Source organism: Hyperolius riggenbachi, chromosome 7 (genome assembly GCF_040937935.1).
Source record: "Hyperolius riggenbachi isolate aHypRig1 chromosome 7, aHypRig1.pri, whole genome shotgun sequence".
In the NCBI taxonomy this organism is placed as follows: domain Eukaryota; kingdom Metazoa; phylum Chordata; class Amphibia; order Anura; family Hyperoliidae; genus Hyperolius; species Hyperolius riggenbachi.
The window spans coordinates 296944253-296968071 of record NC_090652.1 but is presented as its reverse complement, the minus strand read 5'-3'; the positions used below and the strand labels follow the sequence as shown (position 1 = coordinate 296968071).

At 47.2% G+C, this 23819-nt stretch overlaps 1 protein-coding gene across 6 annotated transcripts in view; it reads left to right on the top strand.

The window, feature by feature from the left end:
* Positions 1-23819, top strand: part of ASIC4 (acid sensing ion channel subunit family member 4) — a 949912-nt gene that overhangs the window by 435625 nt on the left and 490468 nt on the right. For 4 of the 6 annotated variants that reach the window (XM_068246014.1, XM_068246013.1, XM_068246015.1 and 1 more), the window contains one exon: positions 22228-22394. The exons of the other annotated variants lie outside the window; for them this stretch is intronic. In XM_068246014.1, coding sequence (XP_068102115.1) covers positions 22324-22394 — 71 coding nt within the window. In that variant the 5' untranslated portion in view covers positions 22228-22323. The remainder of the gene's footprint in view (positions 1-22227; positions 22395-23819) is intronic. 6 annotated transcript variants of the gene reach the window in all.

The following is a 23819-nucleotide window of genomic DNA, read 5'->3' as shown; positions in this document are numbered from 1 at the left end:
ACTGTTGCACCAATCACTCATTACTACTGTTGTCATCAGCTTCCTATATACCAGTATTATAGGTGATTCTGCAGATCACCATATAATCAGGTATATATCTGCAATATTGGTGATACTGCAGATCACCTAATAATCAGAATACTGTTATTTGCTGACACAAATCGTTAAATTTTTGTAATTACCTCAACACCAGGAGCATAACAATAACCCCTGCAAGGGATGCAGATGCAGGGGGGCCCATGGGGGGTAGACCCTGGTAGGGGGCCCACCCAGGGCCCTTTTTAGCGACAGGTGGGGGGGGAAGTGGGCACACAGTGGCAGGGAGGGCAGCCCAACTCCCCCCTTCCCTCATCTCAGCCCCCCTTTGGTGCTCCAGCCCCCTCTCCAGAAATGGGGGGGAGAACGTGGGGGCCCCATCCAAAATTTTGCAGGGGGACCCAGTGATTTCTAGTTATGCCCCTGCTTAACACATGTCAGTAAATGTTAATTCATAAAGCGTACAACAAGCGGTAAAGCTACGAAGCAATACTGTCTGCTTTGGAATGGCAAAAAGAATGCGGAGAATAGAGTGTGGTAGCGTGGCAGGCAGAAGCAGAGGCAGCTGTGACTGACAGGAGCAGGGAGCCAATAGAAACACCCCCTGTCTTCCTGTAAGTCCTGGCTGATGATCTGATAGGACCCACATGCGTAGCCTTCACACCTCCCCAGGCAGCAGCAGAGCGAAATCGGAGCAAAACAGGCATCCCCTGAATACCTCAGGCTGTGTATCTGTTTAAAGGGGAACTGAAGTAAGTGGTATATGGAGGCTGCCATATTTATTTCCTTTTAATCAATACCAGTTGCCTGGCAGCCCTGGCGGTCTATTTCTCTGCAGTAGTATCTGAATAACACCAGAAACAAGCATGCAGCTAGTCTTGTCAGATCTGACTTTAAAGTCTGAAACACCTGATCTGCTGCATGCTTTTTCAGGGGCTATGGCTAATCGTATCAGAGGCAGAGGATCAGCAGGGCTGCCAGGCAACTGGTATTGCTTAAAAGGAAATAAACATGGCAGCCTCCATATACCTCTTTCTTCAGTTTTCATTTAACCTCTTGGATACCTGCTATAAGCTAGTGGAGAAAATCACCCAAGCAGGACATGTGTAAAGTTTCTTGGAAGTTAATCTAAGTGGTGGCAATTAAATAGAATGTTAAAGGGAGCCTAAACTGAGAAGGACATGTATTTTTCCTTTTGAAATAATACCAGTTGCCTGACTCTCCTGCTGCTCCTGTGTCTCTAATACTTTCAGCCACAGCCCCTGAACAAGCATGCAGATCAGGTGCTCTGACTGAAGTCAGACTGGATTAGCTGCATGCTTGTTTCAGGTGTGTGATTCAGCCACTATTGCAGCAAAGAGATCAGCAGGACTACCAGGCAACTGGTATTGTTTAAAAGGAAACATCCATATCCCTTTCAGTTTAGATTCCCTTTAAGAAAGACTAATAGACAGATTCAGAGCAAGCAGAGGCAGTATAACAAACATGTACATCTGAAGGGATGTCTTGGATGCCTCACATTGCCCTCACTGCACGGAACAGCTTGTAACGAGTTATCACACATGGGAACATTCTTATTAATTAGCACACAAAAGTCTAAAATACCGAATGCAGTATTTTCACGACCAGATTTTTTTTTTACCTCGCAGCCTTTTATTAATCGACCCCAATGTTTCAACCAGAAACACCATCACCAGTAAGACTCCACGGAAAACAAATTTCTGCAGAGACACGGCATTAACCACAACTCTGTCATTTTAGCCCACTCACAAAAATCGGAAGCATTGGACCAATCAGAGAAGGCAAAATTTGTCCACAAAAAATCGGATTATTGCAGTAATTTTAATCCAATCACAAGATTACATTTTCCGGTTTCCCATTTGTTTTGCATTCTCAAATATTGACAAATAAAATACTCCTCGGAAAAAAGTGCTCTCACCTTGAAGCACTGGGTCCCTGGATTGAATCCCAGCCAGGGCACTATCTGCACGGAGTTTGTATGTTTTCGCGTATCTGTGTGGGTTTCCTCCAGACACTGATTTCCGTCAACATCACAAAAAACATACAGATAATTGAGTTGGCTTCCCCCTAAAATTGGACTATAATACATACATTACACGATACATACATAGACATATGACTATGGTAGGGATTAGATTGTGAGCCCCTCTGAGGGACAGTTAAAGTGGACCTGAACTCTTGCACAGGACAGAAGGAAAACAGAGAAAAATGCATCCTGTAGGTATTTATAGAGTTTAGCTTGTCTAACTCCCCCTCATCTGTGACTAATCACAAGTTGTAATTTGATCCCTCAGCTGTGTCAGCTGACTGCTGCGGCAGAGAGATAATTGGCAAACACAGGATGTTAACAATATGTCTGCTTCCATGAAAGCAGGAAGTAGAAACACTGCAGATTTATTGCAGGATTTGTATCAGCTGTAACAAAGAAATGTTTGTTGTTTAAAGATTATTATGCTGTTGTGTATCTTTTAGAGCAGAGAGGAGTTCTGAGTTCAGGTCCACTTTAAGCGACAAGACAATGTACTCTGTACAGCGCTGCAAAAGATGTTGGCTCTGTATAAATACTAAATAATAATGATAAACTATAATAAAAAGGTTTCTTGATCAACTTTTAAAATGCTGTAGGACAGTGATGGCTAACCTTGGCACTCCAGCTGTGGTGGAACTACAAGTCCCATCATACATTGCAATACTCTGACAGCTCTAAGCATAACTCAGGGAGGCAGAGGCATGATGGGATTTGTAGTGTTGTCAGGGCTAGAGTGCCAAGGTTAGCCATCACTGCTGTAGGATGTGGCAGCTATGAAGGATACAGCGCTGAACCTTTCCATGTGACACCAGTATTTGTCACCTTTCCTAATGCTCTGTAGTGAAGATGTCACATGACACGGTTTGATCCTCATCTGATATTTAGTCATGTAGACACGCACTGACATGTGATTCGTGTAGTTTGACTCCCGTAAATGTTTCTGAAATGTCTCTGGCAGACTGCGGTCACGCCGTTTGCCAGAGCTGTTTGGATATTTCAGGAGAAACTGTCAAACAGGTCCTTCCAACAATCTGCTGCATCACCCTCCCTAGCCAAGTCTATCCCGAGATTGTGCAGCTCACCAGTACGGCATCTCTCTCTGAATCTGGGAAATAACACATACCGTATCTGTGCTATACCAACCATCAGAAAGCGTACAAGACCTTAATGTGGCATTACACTGAAAAATTTATTTTTGCCTTAATGCATTAAACACATTAAAAAATGAATGTGAAACACTATGAGGCTGTGTTCCCACTTGTGCCAGGCTAAATGCGGCCAGCGGGAACAGACTGTGTTAGTGTCTGCTCCAATTAATCCACCTGCCCGGGATTATCGCGGACTGCACAGAAGCGCAGTCCGATTACTGCAATGGATCCCACGGATCCATTGCAGCATGACAAGTGTGAACGGCTCCTATAGCAAAGCCCCCAGCCCTATAGCAAAGCCCCCAGCCCAGCATCCAGCAAATCACCCTGCAAAGTCCCCAGCCCAGCATCCAGCAAATCCCCCAGCTCTTCCCAGCCCAGCACCCAGCAAATCTCTCAGCAAGGTGCCCAGCCCTCCCCAGCGCAGCACCCAGAATATCATCCAGCACGGTGCCCAGCTTTCCCAGCCCAGCACCCAGCAAATCTCTCAGCAAGGTGCCCAGCCCAGCACCCAGCAAATCTCTCAGCAAGGTGCCCAGCTCTCCCCAGCCCAGCACTCAGCAAATCATCCAGCAAGGTGCCCAGCCCAGCACCCAGAAAATCTCTCAGCAAGGTGCCCACCCCTCCCCAGCCCAGCACCCAGCAAGGTACCCAGCCCTCCCCAGCCCAGCATCCAGCAAATCCCCCAGCCCAGCACCCAGCAAATCTCTCAGCAAAGTGCCCAGCCTTCCCCAGCCCAGCACCCAGCAAATCCCCCAGCCCAGCACCCAGCAAATCTCTCAGCAAAGTGCCCAGCCTTCCCCAGCCCAGCACCCAGCAAATCTCTCATCACGGTGCCCATCCCAGCACCCTGCAAATTTCTCAGCAAAGTGCCCAGCCCTCCCCAGCCCAGCACCCAGCAAATCTCTCAGCCCAGCACCCAGCAAATCCCCCAGCCCAGCACTCAGAAAACTCTCAGCCAGGTGCCCAGCCCTCCCCAGCCCATCACCCAGAAAATCACCCAGCAAATCCCCCAGCCCAGCATCCAGCAAATCACCCAGCAAGGTGCCCAGCCCAGCAAATCTCCCAGCAAATCCCACAGCCCAGCACCCAGCAAATCTCTCAGCAAGGTGCCCACCCCTCCCCAGCCCAGCACCCAGCAAGGTACCCAGCCCTCCCCAGCCCAGCATCCAGCAAATCCCCCAGCCCTCCCCAGCCCAGCACCCAGCAAGGTACCCAGCCCTCCCCAGCCCAGCATCCAGCAAATCCCCCAGCCCAGCACCCAGCAAATCTCTCAGCAAAGTGCCCAGCCTTCCCCAGCCCAGCACCCAGCAAATCCCCCAGCCCAGCACCCAGCAAATCTCTCATCATGGTGCCCAGCCCAGCACCCTGCAAATCTCTCAGCAAAGTGCCCAGCCCTCCCCAGCCCAGCACCCAGCAAATCTCTCAGCCCAGCACCCAGCAAATCCCCCAGCCCAGCACCCAGCAAATCTCTCAGCAAGGTGCCCTCCCCATCCCAGCACCTAGCAAGGTGCCCACCCCTCCCCATCCCAGCACCTAGCAAGGTGCCCACCCCTCCCCAGCCCAGCACCCATCAAATCCCCCAGCCCTCCCCAGCCCAGCACCCAGGAAATCTCTCAGCCCAGCACCCAGCAAATCCCCCAGCCCAGCACCCAGAAAACTCTTAGCCAGGTGCCCAGCCCTCCCCAGCCCATCACCCAGAAAATCACCCAGCAAATCCCCCAGCCCAGCATCCAGCAAATCACCCAGCAAGGTGCCCAGCCCAGCACCCAGCAAGGTGCCCAGCCCTCCCCAGCCCAGCACCCAGCAAATCACCCAGCAAAGTGCCCAGCATCCAGCAAATCACCCAGCAAGGTGCCCAGCCCAGCATCCAGCAAATATCTCAGCAAGGTGCCCATCCCTCCCCAGCCCAGCATCCAGCAAGGTCCCCAGCCGCCCCCAGCCCAGCACCCAGCACGGTGCCCAGCACTGCCCAGCCCAGCACCCAGCAAGGTCCCCAGCCCCCCCCCCCCCAGCCCAGCACCCAGCAAGGTGCCCAGCCCAGTACCCAGAAAATCGCCCAGCAAGGTGCCCAGCCCAGCACCCAGCAAGGTGCCCAGCCCTCCCCAGCCTAGCACCAAGAAAATCACCCAGCAAGGTTCCCAGCCCTCCCCAGCCCAGCATCCAGAAAATCACCCAGCAAGGTGCCCAGCCCAGCAAGGTGCAAAGCCCTCCCCAGCCCAGCACCCAGCAAATTGCCCCGCAAAGCCCTCAGCAAGACAAGACAAATAACATTTTTATCGCGCTTTTCTCCTGGCGGACTCAAAGCGCCAGAGCTGCAGCCACTAGGACGCGCTCTATAGGCAGTAGCAGTGTTAGGGAGACTTGCCTAAGGTCTCCTACTGAATAGGTGCTGGCTTACTGAACAGGCAGAGGCGAGATTCGAACCCAGGTCTCCTGCGTCAGAGGCAGAGCCCTTAACTATTACACCTCCAGCTACCACTCCCCAGCACCCAGAAATGTGCCCAGCAAAGCAGGCAGTAGCATCCAGCAAAGTGTCCAGCCCTCCCCAACCCAGCACCCAAGTAGTACCCGGCAAAGCAGGCAGCTCCCAGCCCTCCCCTTGGATGCACCCAGCCAGTGCCAGTTCTCTCATGAAGCAAGGTGAAACATTTGCTTCAGGGGCAGCATTTTTGCACTGTGTGTACCTTCCTGAGGAGGAATGGAGTGGCTGAGGGTGAGCAGTTTGTCTGACACACTCACAGCCAACCAGTGTGCTATTGTGTAGAGCTGCAGTATGTCACGTGAGAACATTAAATAAAGCAGAGTCAATTTTCGGGCACTGTGCGATCATTCCAAATCATGGGGGGCGCATCCTCACAAGTTTGCCTCAGGCGGCAAACAGTCTAGAACCAGCCCTGCACCCAGCAAAGCGCCCAGCACCCAGGCAGCACCTAGCTAAGCAGGCATCATTGGTCACTTCCTGCATGTGAAGTGTACCAGGTCTGGGCAGACAGTGGGTAGTAATTATCATCTATTTATATAGCACTGACATCTGCGCAAAATGTACAGAGTACATGGGTATGTGAGCTCCAAATCGGGGGACATATGAGCTCCAGGCTGATACTTTCCTGGTGGGCCCTTAATATCCCAGTCCGATCCAGTGGACACGCGCACCTGCCAAGCACCTGTGTTTTTAAGCAAGAAGATCCTATGACAGCTGCTGGAAAAGTATTTGTGAGAAACATGCCTGGAATAATCTCCAAACTAGGGCAGCACAGTGGCGTAATGAACAGCACTCTCGCCTTGCAGGGCACTAACTGCAAGGAGTTTTTATGGTCTTCCATGTCTGAAAGGGTTTCCTCCAGGCACCCTGCTTTCCTCCCACATTCCAAGAACATACAGGCTAGGGTCACACTTGCCAAAAAACGTGGGCGTTTTCCACAACGCAAAAACGCACATAACGCTGCGGAAGGGAAAGCCAACACTTCTGCTTTTTATTGCATAGTATGTGTGATCCCCCTTTACAGACAGTCACCTGTTCTTAGACACCCCCCCCACCTCATCCAGGGGTGGGGAAGAGCCAGCAGGGGTGGTTGCGATAGGTGCGGTGGGCGAGCAGTGGAGCCGTGCAGGAGTCGGCCTCTAGCTATACTTTGTATAGTTAGAGCCAATAGCATCTTTAAATTTTGGCTTCAAGGCTCCTTATTGATCTATTAACAAACAGCAAGATGCTTTTTGCTCTGGGTATACTTAGTATAGCTAGAGCTGCGCGGGGAGCAGCAGTATGTGGCAGCGGGTGCGCGGAGCAGCGGAGTTCATCAATAAAGGTCGCAAGATTAGATATTGGCGTGGGACCATTTCCGAGGATATTGGCATGGGAATTTTTTTTTTAAAGTAAGTATTCATGGTTAATTAAGAAAAATAAAGGACTTTTCTCATTGTTGATAACATGATTTTACCACATTTAAATCGCAACATTTTTTCCTCTAAATTTAACATCAACTTTCTCAAAAACTACAAGGTTTTTTTTGTTGTTGTTGTAATTATACAATACAATAATACAATAACATTTCTATAGCACTTTTCTCCCATAGGACTCAAAGCGCTTAGGCACTCTCAGATTCGGTAATTGGTAGTAGGATGAAGTATTCACACAACAAAAGTTATATTTCTAATGATACTTGATAGAAAATAGTAGGCGGGCACTACACCGCTAGTGTTTCACTATAGGATACACGTATCAAAAAATAGGAATGTCAGGAGGATTGACCCTAGGCAGGAAATGCTGAGGATCATGCGTGCTCAAAACCCATATAACAGCACATTATGTATCAAGAAAAAAGAAAAAGGAAGGAGCAGTTTGGCACTTGCATTCCTCTTAAAAAAGCTTTATTGCTCTGGCTTACAAAACAACATTTCCAGTCTTAAGTAGAAAAAGTTACAATTGCATGTTAAAATCCTACCAGGTCCTTCAAGCGCTGTGGGGTATGGTGGAAGCAGTGTAGGGCCTGACGACCGTTTCGCTCACTGAGCGTCCTCAGAGGCTCTCTGCACAAGACCCTACACTGCTCCCACCTTACCCCACAGCGCTTAAAGGACCTGGTAGGATTTTAACATGCAATTGCAACTTTTTCTACTTAAGACTGGAAATGTCGTTTTTGTAAGCCAGAGCAATAAAGCTTTTTTAAGAGGAATGCAAGTGCCAAACTGCTCCTTCCTTTTTCTTGAAAGTTATATTTCTGCAAATGCCAAACTGAACAGGTGGGTTTTCAGTCTGGATTTAAATACGCCCAGGGATGGAGCTGTCCTGATCTGTTGAGGTAAGGAGTTCCAAAACGTAGGGGCAGCATGACAGAAGGCTCTGGGACCAAAAGTTTCCAAGTGGACTCTGGGTATAACTAGATTATTAGAACCTGAGGATCTGAGAATGCGGGGATTGCTACGCAGCTGCAACATATCTTTCATGTATCCAGGGCCCAGATTATTTAGTGATTTAAATGTCAGTAAGCCGATCTTGAATAGGACCCTCCATTCTATAGGTAGCCAGTGAAGGGAGGGCAGGACTGGCGTTATGTGGCAGTGACGGGGTTGGTTGGTTAGCAGTCTGGCAGCAGTATTCTGTATCAGCTGTAGGCGGTACCAGTCCTTTTTTGGAAGGCCAGTGTAGAGAGCATTGCAGTAGTCCAGTCGGGAGGTAATGAAGGCATGAACTAAAGTTGGTAGATCTTCTGGGGGGATGAGGTGCTTGATTTTTGCAATTGTTTCTCTTGTTCCCACAGTTCTCCTTAAAGGGGCACTGTGGTGAAAAATTGTAAAATTTTAAATATGTGCAAACATATACAAATAAGAAGTATGTTTTTTCCAGAGTAAAATGAGCCATAAATTACTTTTCTCCTATGTTGCTGTCACTTACAGTAGGTAGTAGAAATCTGATAGAAACGACAGGTTTTGGATTAGCCCATTTCTTCATGGGGATTCTCAGGGATTTATTTATTTTCAAAAGCACTTAGTGAATGGCAGTTGCTCTGCCCAACTGCCAAAAAACTGTGTAGCGAGCAGGGAAGCTGGCCAGCATCATTGTTTACATCCTTTTTAGGGAATATCTTTATAACGAATAAAAGCCTTGCGAGAATACCCTATGAACAGATGGACTAGTCCAAAACCTGTCACTTCTTTCAGATCTCTACTACCTCCTGTAAGTGACAGCAACATAGGAGAAAAGTAATTTTGGCTCATTTTACTCTGGAAAAAAATGTACTTCTTATTTGTGTAACTATGTTTAACTATGTTTGCACATATTTTAAATTTTACAATTTTGCCATAGTGCCCCTTTAATATACCCTGCACATTTGGTGTTTCTAGCATGTTCAGGGGCTTTGCTGTTAACCGCTAAAGTCGGTGGCCATTGAAACATTTCCCACACTCAGAACAAGAAATTTAAAATTGATTTTCTCAAAAACTATAAGGTTTTTTGGGGGGGAAAAAAGTTTTTTTTGTTCCCACTATCCCGCTTAATATACCCTGAACATTTGGTGTTTCTATCACTTATGGGTGCTTTGCTATTAACCGCTAAAGTCAGCGGCCATCTTTCACCTCACATCAAAATTAAATTACTGGTATAAAATTTATCTGATAACGGAATTTACCGTTTTAATGGTAACTATACAGTAAATAACATTATGGCCGCGCCCCATAAAGTAACCATTGAAGACGGTAAAACATTGTTTACCATAGACTTGAATGGCGGCACCATTTTTTCCTGCTCCCAGCTTGTTTGATGAAAAACAGCCATGTGCCAACTAAGCTAAAAGAAAGGAGTAATAAACAGAATAATTCTTAGGAATGCCAAAGCCGTTTCCGGTGACCAAAAAATGTCTCTTCGGCAGATCTTTAAAATGCAGAATTTGAATTCGTAAGGGTGGAGTGGTGGTGACCAGCATTTGAATTTCAGTTTTTCCATATGTAGCCTGCCCTTGTCACCTTAGAAATTCCAGCTTTGCGACATTTATCATTCCATAATTTCATGTTATTAAAAATGAACTTTCTATTCCAATTTCGAGGCAGCTTTGAATTTCTAAAATTGCATAGTCAAGTGAAAAAACATTTTTTGGAACCGTGAAATCACTGCTGTATTCTCTAAAGTACGGCTTGCCTAGTAACTCCCTTATTTCTGCATTAACAAATATTAGTGAAGAGCACAATAACTTTCCCAACTTGCAACTTTTCAAATGGCTCTGGGAGCACATTGAGCCTGTCCAAGTCAGCAGCTGCTGAAGGCGTGGCAATACACCGCCGACAGCTAGAAGTTTTGGCTTCATGTATGATCTTCACTGTGCTGCTGGAGATATGTTAGGAGATCAGGGGCCCTGATGAGGTGGTACACAATGAAACGCGTAGGTTGGAGCTAAGTGACGTAGAGTGCATGGTGTTCCAGCGCCAGATACGCTAGCCAGTTAATCCTGCGGAACTTGCCTATCTTGAGCAGTAAAAGCTGAGCTAGCTGCTTTGGCTAAATCAGGGGTGTCCTAAGTTTGGCCTGAGGGCTGAATGTGGCCCTCCGAGCCTTTTCCAGTGGCCCTCTAACTCTTGTGAAACTCTAATTGCATGCGGCCCATAGGCTGTGCTGCAATGCAACATGCATCATCTTTACAGCTAATCTGTATCACTGCTCTGTCTCCCCCTCTGCTCTCCTGTAGTCCCATAGGAATTACTGTAGGACTACAAAATAAAAGGCCGCTGGAGTGTATACTTACTCAGAAAAAAATATTGCCCATTTCTGTAGTCCTATAGTGATTACTATGGGACTCCGAAAAATGGCCACAGAAGTCCTGATCGAGGAGGAACAGCTGAGGGGGAAGAACAAAATAAAGATGGGTCTGGACTGGATAAGTGATGGGAAGCCACCACTATGCCAGCAGCAGCCACCACCAGGCCAGCACACATGGTACATGGTTTATTTCCCATGGAAAGGTTTTATTTGACAAACTATATGACATACTGTACCCCTTAAGGCGTTCAGAAAAAAAAATGTGTTTAATTTCGCTTATTCTGACCCCTAGATATCTCAAGAACGGTCATGTGGCCCTTGGTCTAAAATGTTTGGATACCCATGGGCTAAATAAACGCAAAACATTTTACGCTATTTGGAGATACTGTATTTCGAGGCCCTGCCAATCTACCACCTGGAGTTGCGGTGTTGACTAGGATGGCTGATTGCCGAAAGGCGACCGAGGGGGGTGGAAGCATGTACAGGTCCTTGTGACCTTTGTAGCTGATGAGTCACCACTACATTGAAGGGCAGAGTGCTGGCTTGAATAAAGAGTGTCACGTGGCTTGCTGTGATAATTGGTGGAAGGAAATTGGAAGTTTGCATTGCAGGATTGATCACAGTCATCTATGTACTGTTGGACTTAACTGGCAGTAACCTGGTAAGACAAGCAGATCTCCTGGTCCTGTGTCTATTTTTTTTTTAAAACAAAGCCTAACGGACTACTCTGATAGCCACTCTGTGGTTTTCATTATTTTCATCTTTGATTTTGTTTATTTGTTGGATTACATTAATTTGGTGAGTCTTTTTTCAAATTGTCTGACATTACGAAGCTGGTGGATATTAGAGACCTTGCACTGTAGGCAAGATACGCTTGTCTGTGCACTCCTCACCTGGTTGCCGCCACTCAGGCTTGACACCACCTGAACCAAATATGTTTATCTAGACCACAGGACATGGTTCCAGTAATCCATGTCCTCAGTCTGCTTGTTTTCAGCAAACAACTATTTTCTTTCTCAGGGTGCAGCAATTTTTAATGTTTTTAAACTGGATCTCCAGCCATCCTGTAAAAATCCAGAAGCCTAACAGTAAAGGAAAATGATAGCTTCCTCTGCTGCCTTCTCTCGTCCCGAAGACCCGGAATCACCCGACTTCTGGTGTGTTTCACTGGCTTCCTACCTGGAGAAAAACGGCAAGAAGTTTACTCCAGTAAACATCTTGGCGTTTTTCTTTGGGAAGGCGGAGCTGCGCGCCAGAAGTTTGGTGATTCTGGGTTTTTTTGGGACAGCTGCAGGACTTTAACAGGAAGGCTGGAGATTCACTTCAAAGAGACTCTGTACTAAAAAAAAGTCCCCTGGGGGTACTCGCCTCGGTTGGGGGAAGCCTCAGGGTCCCAATGAGGCTTCCCATATCCCTGTAGCTGCAGGCAATATAGCGATGGCTCCCCCGAAATGACCTGCAATCCTGGCTCAACAAGCCTGACAAGGCTTGCTATATTTACCTTCCCTGGCTCCAGCAGGTGGCGCTGTTGCGGCTCTCAGCACGCAAATAGCCGATCTCTGTCGAGTCCGCTCTACTGCGCAGGAGCAGGAGACTTGCGCAGGAGCAGTAGAGCGGACCGACCGTGATTGGCTATTTCCACCTATCTCTGAGCAGAGAGCCGATACTGCGCTGGAGCCGGGAAGGTAAATATTTACATCCCCGCTGTTCAGAGGGGCACAGCGAGACCGCCGTGGGATGGAGGAGGACCGGTGAAGCCTTGATAGGATCCAGAGGCTTCCCCCACCCGAGGTGAGTACCCCCCAGGGGAACTTTTTTAGTTACAGGTTTTCTTTAATGGTGCCCATACATGGTACAATAAAATGTTCAATTCTTCTGTTTATTCGAGTAAAACGATCTAATCAAATGAAAGTCAAAAAGAATCTTTTTTTTTAAATCAAGCAAAACGAACGATTATGCCATTTTTTCAATAAAAATCTGATCGGACATGTTGGAAAAATCTTTATATTCGATCTATAATAATCAAACAAAATTATCTAATTGAAAAAAATGAAAAAAAAATTGTACCATGTATAGGCACCATAAGAAAGACAGTTGCACATGTTTAATCATATGGGTTCCCTTACGCAGAAGCTTGGACTGAAAGGGGTAGATGCACCAAATTCATGGCAATATTGCTGTGAAAAGACAGCACACGACAATATTACCCTTACTATCAGCACTGGGTACGGCGAGTTAAGCTATTAGCGCAGTACTCGACTGGTACGACTTTTTGTTACGGTAATGCTCTCGTTAGTAATGTGCAACGGTCATGCTAGTCAAATACCGCAGGTCGGTAATAGCATAACATATTGTACACAGCGCAGTAAGGGTAATAATGATGTGCACTGTCTGCGTACCGCAATATTACTTTGATTTAGGGTATCTACCCCCAAGTGGCCTAACAAGTTCTGGAAGTTGCAGGGTTGGGTACCCAGGTGGGGACTCATGCTAATTTTGTTGATGGGGGTTTCCCGTGGGTCATTGCTACACCTTGGCTCATAGTGACAATGTTTTTTGTCAGAACCACTGTCACTGTCGTGCCCCTCTGGAGTGGAAGGCAGTGTGTGGCTATTCATTAACTGCTTACAATGATGCACATTTGAAGCTCTTAGGGGCCACATAAAATAGCTAGGGGGGCACATTCAGCCCGTGGGCCTTTATTTTGACACCTGTGCCCAGGGGCCGCCAGCATACAGGCGAGCCACTCCCCCGCTTGGGGCCTCACAAGGGGGGGGGGGACTCGCTCTGCAGACGCCGCACGCCGGGACAGGAACAAGATAGAGGCTGCGTGCGGAGGAAGCCAGGTGAGTTTAAACTTCTCTCTGCCCGCTCCCCCCCGCCCTATGCTGCCTGGAGACCACTACCTATCTAACCTATACTGGGGGCATACATCTATCTAACCTATACCGAGGGGTGCCTACCTATCTAATCTATACTGGGGGCATCTACCTATCTAACCTATACTGAGGGGTACCTCTACCTATCTAATATATACTGGGGGCATCTACCTATCTAACCTATACTGAGGGGTACCTACCTATCTAACCTATACTGGGGGCATCTACCTATCTAACCTATACTGAGGAGTACCTACCTATCTGATCTATACTGGGGGCATCTACCTATCTAACCTATACTGAGGAGTACCTACCTATCTAATCTATACTGGTAGCATCTACCTATCTATCCTATACTGAGGGGTACCTACCTATCTAACCTATACTGGGGCATCTACCTATCTAACCTATACTGTGGCCACTTACCTATCTAGCCTATACTGCGGACACCTACCTATCTAACCTATACTGGGGGCACCTACCTATCTAACCTATACTGGGGGCACCTACCTATCTAGCCTATACTGCCTGCACCTACATATCTAACCTATACTGGGGGCAACTATACGTGCTACCTATACTGGGGGCAACTATACGTGCTACCTATGCTGGGGGCACCTATACCTGTCTCCACGTGGGGGGGCACATTTTACGCCCTTGCCCTAAGTGCAATTTAGTCTACAAACTGCTAGTATTTGGCTCCTCCCACAGCATGTTTGGTCACGCCCATTTTTTGCAGCAGCATGCTTCAGGGCCTCAAGTTATGGACTGCTTGGGGCCACCAAAACCTTAGCTGCGCCCCTGCCTGTGCCCTATATCATTACATTTGTTTACATGGAACCTCAGTTAAGGAGGCCCTGTCATTAGCACACAGTTTTTGACCTTGAGAACTTTGTAACAGCTGTGTTGGAGCCTGTTTCGTTGGCTTCTTACCAGGTGGTCAGTGTGAGCCAATCACAGTGATCACAGGCTGCAAAATTAAAAAAGGCTCCAAAACCTGCCATCCCTAATGAGTTAATCCAGCATGAAAACTACCGCTCTTTGTGCAGAATCTACATAACACAACGCAGCCCAGAAAAGACGTGTCCTGATTTGAATTCTCGCCGTCCCCGCTGATGCTGCCCAGTCTAGGCATCTTTGTTATCTGCCACCAGATGGAGGCAGTAGATGGAGATGTGATTCCATGTCTCATGATGTCTGAAACAAGTTTGACGCCAGGTTCAGTGGTGGGATTTAGCCGGCAGGATGCCAGTCAGTGTAAGTGAAAGATAAGTCTCTTGGACCGGGAACAAAGCTGGATTGTTGGCAGCGAGGCGGCATGGGAGAGCTTTGGAAATCAGGAGGGGGCAGCTCCGCCGTGTGCCCTATACAAAGTCACGCGTAACGAGATCAGAGCCAATGGGGAGGCTGCTTTACTGACTGGGACTGAGCCTGCTAAATCCATATGTAGAGGGGATATTATTGACTCGGTATTAGCAAGATAAGGGGAGAGATGTGGAGAAGGAAAGTGAGTGTGAAATGAGGAAAACGAGGAAGAGTGAAAACCGCAGGAGTTGGCTGGCTTACAGAAAAGCAGAGTGACGGCGACAACGCATCGCCTGGTGATTCGATGCTGAGGAGAGGAGAAGTCATTACAGTATAGCAAAGAAACACCAAGAAAGAAAGTCTGTCCTGAAGGTGAAATGGCGGCCCAGCCAAACTTTGGCATCAAACCAGCCGGTTCTCTCATGAAGCAAGGTGAAACACTTGCATCAGACGCAGTCATTACAGGGGCAGCATGTTTGTACTGTGTGTTTACACTAACAACATGCATTCAGAGTAGGAGGAGAAGCGAGAGGAGAGCGAGGTGAGCAGGTCATCATTGGGGAAAAGCAGCTTGTTGTGCTGTGTGAAGAGTCTGCCTGTGAGTGAGGATGGGGGAGGCAGGAGAGCAGCAGTGTTTCGTTTGACTTGTACAGCAAAAGGGAGGAGATGGCACTGCTGCTGTCCTGAGTGAGGAGGAATGGAGCGGCTGAGGGTGAGCAGTTTGCTTGTCACCATAACAACAACCATATTGATGTGAAGTGCCATAAAATAAGATCTTTTTATTGTACCATGTGTGGCCACCTTTATGCACCAATGCAGGGCCAATGCTCTTCACGCCATAAAATTTGCCTCACCTAACACCGTTGGAAATGTTTCTGCAGAAGCCAGAGTTGCCAACTCAAATGAATTATACAGCACTTGTGGCTAGTTGGATGCAGTTTGGGCGCTGTATACTGTATGTGCTTGTGTATACACTGTCCCATGTATAGGCCGACCCCCAACTTTTGGCCCTGAAAATACCTAATAATGTTTGACCCGCTGATAAGCCGACCCCCAATGTCTCCCCCCAATTGTGGGGCAGAGTGCCTCCCCTGTATCTGGTGCATGTGATGCAGAGTGAAGCATGCTTGCAGAGTGTATGTATATGATGATGCAGTGTATCAGCAGAGTGTATGTGATGCAGAGTGACAAACAAACAATATTTGTATTGCGCTTTTCTCCTGGCTGACTCAAAGTACCAAAGCTGCAGCCACTAGACTGGAGCACACTCAGTAGGAAGCAGCAGTGTTAGGGTCTCCTCCCTAACAAGCCCAAGGTCTCCTACTGAATAGGTGCTGGCTTACTGAACAAGAAAAGCCAAGATTCGAAGAGGCAGAGCCCTTAAAGGGAAGGTTCAGGGAGTCTTAAAAAAAATAAAAATCCATATCCACTTACCTGGGGCTTCCTCCAGCCCGTGGCAGGCAGGAGGTGCCCTCGCCGCCACTCCAGAGGCTCCCGGTCGTCTCCGGTGGCCGACCCGATCTGGCCAGGACCGGCTGCCAGGTCAGGCTCTTCTGCGCTCCAATCTGCGCCTCACGGGGGCGCGCTGACGTCATCGGACGTCCTCCGGGCTGTACTGCGCATGCGCAGTAGTTCTGCGCTTGCGCAATTCAGCCCGAAGGACATCCAATGACGTCAGTGCGCCCGTGTGGGACGCAGAAGAGCCCGTCGTTGGAGGGCAGAAGAGCCCGACCTGGCAGCCGGCCTGGCCAGGTCGGGTCGTCCACCGGAGACCACCGCGAGCCTGCGGGGCGGCGGCCAGGGCACCTCCTGCCTGCCACGGGCTGGAGGAAGCCCCAGGTAAGTGGATATGGATTTTTTTTTAAGACTCCCTAAACCTTCCCTTTAACCAGTACACTATCCAGCCAAGCCATACAAAGTGCTGAGAAGTGTACATTTAGCTATATCTCCATGTTGGCCACCGTCCCGTCTTCCTTGCAGCTCTGTACTTGCTACAGATCCAGGCTTCATTGTCTTCTGGTCTCTGCGCAGCCATCTTCTCGTCTCCCTTACAGCTTTGCACTCCCCGCTTACATCTAGTGGTCGAGAATGGAACTGCAAGGGAAACAGGAAGTGGCTACCCAGGACGAGAAAAATCGAAAACCTGGACATCTAGCAAGGAGAACTGCACAGGAGATGCTGCCAAGAACGAGGAGAGGTAGCTATCCCCACACACCCCAACATGTGACTTGCAAATAAGCCAACACCCCCACACACTTTTGGGACACTTTTTTTTGGTCCCAAAAATCTGGCTTATATGCGAGTATATACAGTATGTGTAAGTAACCCTGGAACCTGCATAGCTCAGATGTGTTAGTATTTAAAGGGATGATTTGGCAAGCCTAGCAGAAGCCGGTGATGACCAGTCCTGTATTATCATAGCGGAATAATAAAGCATATTTGCATCATTATATCCAGCTATGTATAGCTGTTGTGCTTATAAATATATCAAGAAATCCCACTCAGGCAGCCATTAGAAGTATAAGTGAAGCATTTGGTTAATATGTATAATCAGCATCTGCCGTAATTTTATAAAAATGAAGCCAAGACAAACATAACATAAACAGATTTGTCATTAGTATGCTAATTAATACAAAAGAAACGAGGGTTAATTAGGTCAATATGACTAAAAGATTTGCGGAAAAGAGGCAAATGGCGGCATGCTGTGCCGGTTCCGTAGAGAGAGGAGAGACGGCGGCCCTGGAGACGATCTCTCTCCGCAATCGCCTGCTGTTTTATCCACTGATTGCGCTGCCTGGCGGAGCGCGCTTGTCTTCTGGACTAATTTATGTCGATGGACAAACATCTATGAGCTCCATCTGCCAAATTATGGAAATGCAAGAGGAGGAAAAGGGGGGAAACGTCATGTTAGGGCTGCAGTAAAGTGGGCCCGTACTCCATTTCTACATAGTTGAATAATGATATACTAAAAAGAGGGGCCACGTAAATTTGGGCATGGAATAGAGGTAAAGGGAGGGTAGAAGGGGTGATGAGAGGAGAGAGAGGGGAGGGGGAGGAATATGTTATAGTTTTACACTAGTCAATGACTCATGACTTAGATGAATTCCTTAAAGAGACTCTGAAGTCTCTTAAAAATCAGCTTTTTACTTCAAAAATCTGTTTCTCATCCCTGCCCTACCTAAAACGCCACATCCCTGCGTCTGTAATCTAACTAAATCCCCCCTAACTCCCCAGGGGGGCAATCCGGGCAGCGCTTCCGTGAGAGGCAGAGCTTTCAGCTGCAGCTCTGCCTCTCAGCGCATCTCTCCCCGCCCCTCTCAGTCTTTCTTCACTGAGAGGGGCGGGGGAGAGGCGGAGATCCACCGCTGATAGACGCGAATGGAGGCAGAGCTGCGGCTGAAAGCTCTGCCTCCAACAGCAGCTAAATCCACGACCAAGAAAGTCGTGGATTTTGCAGGGGAGAGAGAGGGGGAAGTTAGGGGGGATTTAGTTAGATTGCAGCCGCAGGGATGCAGCGTGTTAGTTAGGGCAGGGATGAGAAACAGATTTTTGAAGTAAAAAGGATTTTTAAGAGACTTCAGAGCAGGGCCGGGCCGAGGCATAGGCTGGAGAGGCTCCAGCCTCAGGGCGCAGTGTAGGAGGGGGCGCAGAATTCATTCAGCTGTCATTCCTAATTGTGTTTGAAGCAGAAAGAAATAAGAAAAGGGGATACATGGCAGTGACTGCAAGCCAGATAACTAGCTATTAAGGTGTTGGGGAGGTTGTGGGCCCTGTGGCGCCTCTTAGTCTAATAGCAATCAGTGTATGAATGCTGGGGTGGGAGGGATGGAGGGGCGCCCTTTGGTGTCTCAGCCTTGGGTGCTGGAGGACCTTGTCCTTGCTCTGCTTCAGAGTCTCTTTAACATATGTACCAATTATTGTAGCAATAGTAAGTATAGGAGTGTTGCTAGTAATCGTTAAATTCGGCAAAAAAATATTTGCTAAATTGCACGAAAATTACACGAAATTATGAAACAGTACTATTACATACAAAATGAATTAAGATTTTCCCTGAAATTTTGCATTACGATGCGTAAATACTATTTTCGATGAGGCTCACCACTGTTTTCAAGTCAAAAAATTGGCTTATTCTCTTTTGTAGGTTGGGACTTTCAAAAGGGATATATAATTGGTTACATTTAAAGAGACACTGAAGTCTCATAAAAATTATCCTTTTTTTCATGACAAAATTATTGTTTAACATATTAGCCCTAACTAAACTGTTGCATCCCCGCCGCTGTACCCCTGGACTACTGGGTGCGCAGGCTTGACCTGTGGCCAGAGCTCTCACAATTTGCCATCAAACTTCTCTCTTGCCCTGCTGCAAGCGTCCTGTCAGAGAGGACCTTCAGCGCAGCAGGAGGGATTGTCACTGAGAAGCACAGTCGATTAGGTCAGAAAAGTGTGGATTACCTCACCTTTATAAAAATGAATGAGACACGGATCCTGGAGGGCTCCTGTCTGCCCGAAGAATTTTAAATTACTCCCCACCCAGCATCTCTGCACGCTGCATGACCGACCGACTGTCTGACGGACTTCTCCGCCACCACCAACAGTGTCTCCTGACCAGGACTCCACTCCACAGGTGGATGCTGAATTATTAATATATAGCAGTGGCCATTAAATAATATTTTTTTCTCTGGTTGTGTACATGCCTAATTTTCAGCTGAACTGTGGCTGCAACCGAAAAAAAAAGGCATGTACATGATGTCAATTCCCCTTCGTGATTGTTACCTTGTCGTGGTGAGGGGGCTTCCGTATCATAATGAAGCAATGACCTATATGAGTGTATTGGGGGCACACCCAAGAGGAGAAGGTCATTGCTTCATTGATTGGATTGTACAGGTGGTCATTCAGTACAGCCTAAGGAATCACTGGAAAAGAGTGGAGCGCGCCATAGTGTATTACATCAAAGAGGGAACGTTTATTACACTTTCAAGTTATACTCACAATGTTCACAAATCAAAAAGGCGTGTCAGCGGGCTGCCAGCCGCTACAGTTCAGTGGAGGATGATGCGCTGTGGCCAGCAGCGCAGGTCCCGATCGTCTGGGCTCCGTCTCACTGGTAGTGGGCGTGGCTTGACCCTCAACACGCGTACGACGTCATTACGCGCAGAGCGCCGAAACGCGTAATGACGTCGTACGCGTGTTGAGGGTCAAGCCACGCCCACTACCAGTGAGACGGAGCCCAGACGATCGGGACCTGCGCTGCTGGCCACAGCGCATCATCCTCCACTGAACTGTAGCGGCTGGCAGCCCGCTGACACGCCTTTTTGATTTGTGAACATTGTGAGTATAACTTGAAAGTGTAATAAACGTTCCCTCTTTGATGTAATACACTATGGCGCGCTCCACTCTTTTCCAGTGATTCCTTGTGCAACAAACCCCACCACGGAGCGTCGCAGCGTACACATCTATAGAGGAAGTATCCATTTGTGACAACTTGAGTCCAGGAGCGCAAGAAATTTGTTTGTAGTTACGAAAGTTTTTTCCTTTGCTGATTCAGTACAGCCTACTAGGCCAACACTGGGCCCACACTGCAGAACCACTGTTTTCTGGGTCACTTTACTGTCATTGAGCTAGCTCAGCCCGACCATAGGGACTGGAAAACCCCATGGCCTGCACTCTTGCTAACAAGCACACATTAGCACGGTGACTACTACACAAAGATTGTGGCCGAGAGGACTAATGCTGGGAACACACGGCTCAATTCTGAGCCATTTAGATGGCTCGATAAATCATTTCCGACATGTCCGATCTCCCGCCCGATCATTTCTGCGCTCGATTCTACATTGAACACAATTTAAAAAGATAAGAAAACAAGCGGAAGATAAGAGAATCACCTGCGTAATTGAGCGGAGAATCAACCGGGCGAGAGAATCGAGCGGCAAAATCGAGCCAGTCAGGGGCATATCAATAGGGGGTGCAGAGGTTGCGACTGCATTGGGGCTCTTGGGCCAGAGGGGCCCTGAGGAACCCTCCCTCAACCACAGTATTAGCTCTTTATTGGTTGTGTGTTTCAGTCCTGAGAGTCTCAACTATTAACAACTCTTTGCGGTGCGTTAAATGCCGTCAGAGTTTGGTCTGTGTGACGCGTGTGAAGTGGGCATAACCCTTACTTTACCACTCTCTGTACATTTTAAAGCAGCCCTTTTCCTCAAATGTGGGAATGTACTGTGATTTCTGCCCTTTAAGGTTTAAAACCGGCCTCTGCATCAACTCCATAATTTTTGGCTGGACTTTTTGCATGGATCCCCCTTTGCCATGCCCCCGTCCAGGTGTTAGAGCCTTTGAAACCAGTTTTCCATCACTTTTGTGGCCAGAAACAGTCTTTGTAGTTTGTGAAATTTGCCTGCCCATTAAAGTCTATGGAGGTTTGCCCGGTTCACGCGAATCTGAACGTGTTACCATTAGGGACAAGCAGAAATTACGCCTATGTGTAATTACGCATCGTAATCCGCATTTAGGTATCATAATCGTAATGTGAAATTTTGTGGAAAAGCGTATTTAATTTTGTTTGTAAGCATTCGTAATTACGCATGAATGTACATGTAATTTATGCGTAATTGTATGCCGACTTTAGCATTGCATAGCAAAGCCCCATACATTCTATTGCTACCAAAATTGCTACATATGTTGAGGATAGTGGGTGCAAGTGAAAAAAAAAAAATATTCAAAAAGACCTTGTAGTTTTTGAGAAAATAGATTTTAAAAAGACAAAGATTTTTTTGTTTAAACTGTTCTTTTTTCAAGTTTAAAAAAACATTTTTGTTTGCATTTTTAAAATCGATTTTCTCAAAAACTAAAAGGGGCTTGATTCACTATGCGGTGCTAACCTACTTAGCACGTCTAAAGTCTTTAGGCGCGCTAACCAGGGTGCTAAGTAGGTTAGCACCGGTTCTCTCAATCAGATTGCGTGCTAAGTACCGCGCGCAAAGTCCTATGCGCGCGCTAAGTCCCATATGCGTTAATGGGCAGGGCTCTGTACAGTGCGCGCGTAAAGTTTTGTGCGCATAATTTTGCGCGCGATGCGGTTTGCGTGCAAATTAGCGCGCAAAAAGCTCGTTTAGACGTGCTAAGGGGGTTTTCACAGGCGTGCTAACAGTTAGCACCACTTTGTGAATCAAGCCCCAGGTCTTTTTTAAAATATTTTGAGTTGTATCTGCCCGCTATCCTCCTTAGCAAATGTAGCAATTTTGGTAGCAATAGCATGTATCGGGGCCTTGCTGTTCACCGCTAACGTCGGCACGTAATTACGAGTAAACCATGTGTAAATTCATGCGTAATTACGAATGCTTATACAAAGTCAATTGAATTAACAATTCATAATTACGTATAGGCAAAAATGTACGCGTAATTTCACGTCATCGTAATTAGCTGAATAGGTACATCACTGGTTTCCATTCATTTAATGCATTGGGCTGCATGGGCTGCCCACTTGGGCTGAATGGACATATAACATTACGATGACCCTACATTTCAGTGCAGTGTACCTATGTGAACCTTTCTGTTAATTTTCAGCACAACATTGACTCCTACAGTGATGGGGTCTAAGTGACTATGGGACTTCATCAAAGCACTCCTCAAGGGATGATAGGCTTCTACCCGTAGTGGGCAATGGACTCTTTGCTGCATGCTGGCCACCAGCCTACGATCCCCAGGATTGCCCCACCAGTAAAGATGCCAAGGTGAGTAGAGGAAGCAGGACAGGCTGGTGTCTTGGAGAAACAAAAAAGGCAAAGTCAAACACAAGCCAAGATCAGTGTGAGCAGTGTTCAGTCATAAGTAGACTGGCGAAAGTCAGGGCAAGGGGGGTTTAATCCAGGTCAAGGAGGGTTTAATCCAGGTCAAGGAGCAAGCCAAAGGCAGAAGAACGTGAAAGTTCAAAATCAATAAGATTGCAAGAAACTGAGAGGCAGAGCAACACTCTCTCTGAGTACACAGCAGCTAGAAAAGTGTATACACAGAGGGACACCCAAACCCATTGAAACTCCCATGCATACTCACCACACTGAGAAGCACCTGCACATTTATTGCATCAAACCTATCTAAAGATGAGATTTGAGTTGGGACAAATACAAATACTGGGGTACCTCGGCGCGGTGTAGGTGACTATGCAAGAGAAAGTATTCTTTTGTACTAACACCCCAGCTTTTAACTTAGCTGTAGGGATAGCAGTGGTTCCTGGATGATTGACTTTTGTGAAAGTATTTGCATGTACATTTGCATGTGAGTGCGCGAAGGGTTACATTTTTTTCTCTTAATTATGTTGGGATTTTTGTAGGATTGCAAATTAACCTTCTCGGGATTTATGCCAACAAATGAAAAATATATATTTCATTTTTGTTCTGCATGTGTATGATGAGTTTGCACGGAAAATTGGCTCAGGAACGAAGGCTCAAAATAGAATAAGAAGTTCTGGAAAGGTTTAGTACAGGGAAAAGGAAAAAAACATGTGTAACTTGAAGAGACTATGTTTAAAATAAAACTTTTTCAAAACAAACATTTGCCTTCTTAAAATAGACGGTATTTGTGATTATTCAGGTTGGAGTGAGCATTTGATGTCTCCCACAATGCATCACTGCTGGATATGCAAATTATCTCTTTGTTGTCCCTGAGAGCTAAACACCCCTTCAGACCCACTGGAAGTCTGCTTCCGTCCATGTATTCAAGCTCAAATCCAATCCCGGTGTAGTTCTTTGTCACTTTTAATCTCTCTGACTTGGATACTCGCTACGCCCTTGCAGAGAGAGACAACCCACTTTCTTATGTCATAAAGTTGGGATGTGTGCAAACAGTACCTCTGACTTCCATGTGGCTCAGGCTCCACCCTCAGAACATTACTGAGCCAATCACCACCAGGAATGGATTACCTGTATTGGGGAGTCCTTCCTTTGCTCTCGTGATCACACACACATACAGTCAAGGCCGGATTTATACTTTTTTACACCCCTGGGTCAACTTTCTTGCGGCTCCCCTTTGATGTGCAGCACCCCCTCCTAATCCTTGTGCAGCCCCCTCTTCTATGTCTAACCTTCATATACAGCAGTCCCCTTCAGTTCTATAGGTCCCTTGTCCAACAGCTCCCTGTTTCCATCTGTTGCTCTTTATTT